This window comes from Oryzias melastigma, unplaced genomic scaffold (genome assembly GCF_002922805.2).
Source record: "Oryzias melastigma strain HK-1 unplaced genomic scaffold, ASM292280v2 sc00380, whole genome shotgun sequence".
Classification (NCBI taxonomy): Eukaryota; Metazoa; Chordata; class Actinopteri; order Beloniformes; family Adrianichthyidae; genus Oryzias; species Oryzias melastigma.
In genome coordinates, this window is record NW_023416977.1 from 51,607 (window position 1) to 55,930 (window position 4,324).

At 45.4% G+C, this 4,324-nt stretch overlaps 1 protein-coding gene across 1 annotated transcript; it reads right to left on the reverse strand.

Moving 5' to 3' along the window:
• Positions 1 to 1,004: 1,004 nt before the first annotated feature.
• Positions 1,005 to 2,510, reverse strand: kbtbd13 (kelch repeat and BTB (POZ) domain containing 13). Its single transcript, XM_024263571.1, has one exon. The coding sequence runs from the start codon at positions 2,508 to 2,510 to the stop codon at positions 1,005 to 1,007; it is 1,506 nt and encodes a 501-aa protein (XP_024119339.1).
• Between the last annotated feature and the right edge of the window lie 1,814 nt (positions 2,511 to 4,324).

The window sequence follows — 4,324 nt, forward strand, 5'->3', positions numbered from 1 at the left end:
TGCTCCTCTTGTTGTTTTAAACTGCTGCATCGGTACATTCCATTGAGGAAAACAACAGTAGGACAATGATTAGGATTAGAAAAAAGAATTTAAGCAGAAAGCAGCAGAGGAAGAATGATTATTCTGACATATAAAATGACTGTGAAATAACTGTCTGTTTCTCTATGTAAGTCAATGGGACTTTGGCCTTTTTGGAACCCAGTGGTACTTCCTATATGGAACACGGAAGGAGGGGGGCTTGCTGTGTCCAGTTATTTTATATACAGTCTATGGAGACTCTGTGGATAGTTTGACAGTCTGTTACTGCCGCCGCGTTCTCTGGCTGCAGCTCGATGCAGCGACGTGTCCAGCGGAGCTCACGCCATGAATATGCCGGCAGACAGACCGCTATGCTGGGGCTGGATCACGCTTAAACCTCCAGAACATTTAAAACGTCCCCCGGTGCGCTTGCTGTTCAGAACGTCGGGGGTCCGCAGCTCTCGGGACGCGGCGCCGGACACGAGCCGGTACCACCAGACGTGGAACTGGACGCGAACCGGAGGGGTGCAGGTGCTCTCCCAGTCCTGGCGCCGGGCCAGTTCTAGCTCGCAGCTCGGTGGTTGGAGACCCGCCCGTGATCTAGTGAGAGCAGCCGGTGAGTTGGAGGGTGATGAGGGACGCCTGGGTGCGGTATAACGAAATCCGCGATTAATGCATCAAAAAAAATTTTCGCCGTCATGCACATGTCAAACTAACGCGTAATTAACGCGACAAATCTGACAGACCTAATATATATATATATATATCGAAAGCTTTCAGCAAGACTGCAACGAGATCAAACACTGTGAAGTAACTGTTTATAGACAAGAACCAGGAAATCACAAACTTTTTTTTCTCTAAAATTTTTGGAAAGAAAACATTATTATTACATTATTTCATCTCTTGTTCTTCTATTTCACGACAGAAACTGTAAAGTTCTATGTTCAAACTCTTAGGTTTAAAACTTTTCTATGTATTTTCATTTTTCACATTTTACACTCAGACAAACCTAGTAGGAAAACCTTCAGGATCTGCTCTCTGAGACTCACTTGCACATCTTTAGAGCTGGCTTCAGGGCTTGGGATTTGTCTCTTTGTCAGGTCCAAACTTTTTTCCATGTTAGAGACAGAGGTTTTGGGAAGCCTAAGCTGAAACGTGTAAATGGATCCAATCCTGCCAAAACATTTCATGGTTCTCTTCTGCCTCCACCTGCATCCATCCACTGCATACTCTGTGGTGGCATGTCTGCTGAGGGTGAAGGCAGAGTCCCCTTTGATCACTGCAGTAAAAAGGGAGTTGTACTGGCTGGACAGGGATGTCCATTGCCCTGAGCTCAGGTTGTAGCAGTCCATCATGCACAGTAAGAAGTCCCCGCAGGGCCCGTTACGCATCACAAACAAGTTATCCCTGTGAGCCACCATGTGAAGGGCATAACTGCTTTGGTGGGTGAGCGTAGTGAGCAGCAGCCATTGGTTGTCTTCAGGTAGATACTCCAGGAGGTCTGTGGTCCCCTTCCCTCTCCAGAGACAAATGAATATCCGGGCCATAGTGACAGCAGAAGGCACAGCAGCTGCAGGGCAATCTAGTGGTGAGGCAAAACTCCAGCCCCCCTCACACTCCCTGAATCGCTCCACAGAAGACAGGAGTGTCTTGTTGTACTCTCCTCCTACAGCGTAGAGACAACCTTCATGACCAATCAGGGTGAGATTGTAGCGCAGCTGCTGGGGTCCATGAATGGTGGACCATATATTAGTTGCAGGGTTGTAACAGTATCCGAGCTCCAGCACCCTCTTACTTACGTCATGCACCCCTCCAATGATGTACAGCTTGTTGTTGAGAACTGCCATGCCAGCCATTGTGGTGCTGGTGCTGGCAGGGAGATGTGTGAGGACTTTCCATTCTCCCTCTTCCTCGTCCAGGTGGAAAACGTTTCTCTGTGTGTTTCGAAGCAGCTCAGAGGATTGGTTTATTGGGGAATGGCTGCACACAGCCACATAGCTGCTTGGAAGAAGAGACTCCACATATTCAACCAGCTCCCTGGGCAGGGTAAGCAGATCCTCCTTCAGGTCAGCGTGCATGTCTCTGATGAACAAAGCTGACTGGTGGAACAGCTCCCACACTCCGTAGGTTGCAGATGTGTCATACATCAGTAAGCAATTTTCAGAGTTGATGATACTAATCAAATGCTTGGTGAGAGCAGGTGCCTGGAGAAAAGCCGTGCATTGGATGGCTTCTGTGATCTGGTCAATGGAGAGCATGGGTCGTTCACAGTGCAGCACCTGTAGCAGAACCAGGAACCCCGGGGCACCCACGCTCTGCAGCGTGATCGCCTGCTGTCTGCACTCTCTCATCCCAGACTGGAATAAGGCTCTGAAGAAATCACAGTTCTTGACCAAGTCAGTTTTGGCCACATTGAAGACGGAGTCATTGATGATGATCTTCAAGTCATTCCCCAACTCGTGGTCCAAGTCTGAACAGCTGCTGCGTTCCATCCCTGCAGTCACATTCACCTCAAACAAACCTGCCTTTCCTTCCTGTCATAGTGTGTCTTCTGTCTAGGGTGGACAGAGTCTGTGCTGCTCTAAAAGCTGCCTCTATACATAGAAGCAAAGCCTGTGGAAACGGTTCCAACACACCGTGATGACAGCAGCTTAAGCAGTGGATATATCGGAGTGTCTGTAAATGTGCCAACTATTTGCTCTTTGGTTGTTGCTGAGAGTTTATGACAGTTGTTCATTCTCTGGGTCACACGTCACTCATGGCACCTCTATTTTCAGCAGTGTTTGCTGGAGATGTACTGACAAAAGGGAACAATTGTTATTCTTCTTCTATGTTCTATTGACTTCCATTCATTCATTCATCTTCCTGTCCGCTTTGTCTCTTTCAGGGTCACGGGGGTGCCGGAGCCTAACCAGGCCACTGATGGGCGACGGTAGAGTTTAACCCTGGACAGGTCGCCAGTCTGTCGCAGTGTTTTATTGACTTCTCAACTCAAATTAGACCACAAGTTTAATGTCAGTTTTTTTCAAGATACGATCTGAATTTTCCTGCTCAAAGCACGAGAAAACTCTCTTTTGGATTCTTATAATTAGTGAGTCCCTGTAGTTACAATGAGATAATGTTTTGGCAGACACCGTCAGTATTGTAAAGGAGATATGGAGTCAGTCTGGTTTTGGAAAACTGTAGCAGTTTATTTTTAGATAATCTCAGTTGGTTTATTAATATATCACATAAAGCTAAATTGGGGAGAAATCCTAAACTGTTGAAACTCGTATATGTCATTTACAAGGTCAGATGTCTTGCTGAAGTTAACTTGTCTGAGCGACTTAAACATTTGACATAGATTGTTTGGAGGTAAACACCCGATTTATACAGCCCCAACAGTGTTAGCGAGCAGTTTGGCCTTTATATCACATCCTTATAATCCTCCATGAGTTAAGATTGGAGACTTGGTTACTGGTTTAGATTATCTCCTCAAAAGTCTGTCCAATGACCCTCTAAAATTCTCTAGCGGAGGAAAGATTCTCTGTGATGAAGTCAAAGCAAACTATCATGTAAATCACACAGTGGATTCAGTCACACTGTTAGACACAAATGTTTCTTTTATAATGCAGATGACAAATGTATGTCTTTTGGATCAACACTTTACAGTCAATGACCTTTAGAAAGCTCACTTTTGTTAAATTAAACATTCTGTAAAGAAGATCTCAGCCACAAAGGATAACCAACATTTTCAAACTGAAATCTCTGTCACTTGCCTTCTCTGTGCAGAGACCTCCACTGATTAAACCCTAGTGTGTGTTCACAGTAACAAACATAACTTACAAAGAGGACAAATTTGCTTAGGTATCTGGATTTTAATGCTGTATATGGTGGGAGGATTTCTGTGGGGAACAGTTCATTTTGTTGTTTGGGAGGGCATATGAATGTGCCTGTAATCCACAGAAGAGCTGGATCTGTCTCTGGAGGAATAGGAGAAAAAGTCATCTATGAGCGAAGGGATGTCAAAAGCATCTGAAACAAACATTAGGTGATTAGTGGAGATTAATAAGTGGATATTTTCTGGACTTAGACTAGGAGTGAAAAAAGACTGTTTCTCAGCCATGGCTCACCTTTGTGAAGATCTTAGCAGCTGGGAGAAAAGACAACCGTGAAGAAGAAGAGCCTTTTGGAGACAGCCATGTCCTGGATATTCAGAGAGGGAAAGCCATGTGCTGAATGAAACCTGGTGCTGCTGGGAGTTATGGGCTGCAGGACGTCTGCTCTGATTTTCTGTCCTTCATTGTTGAAAATACACTATGTAAAT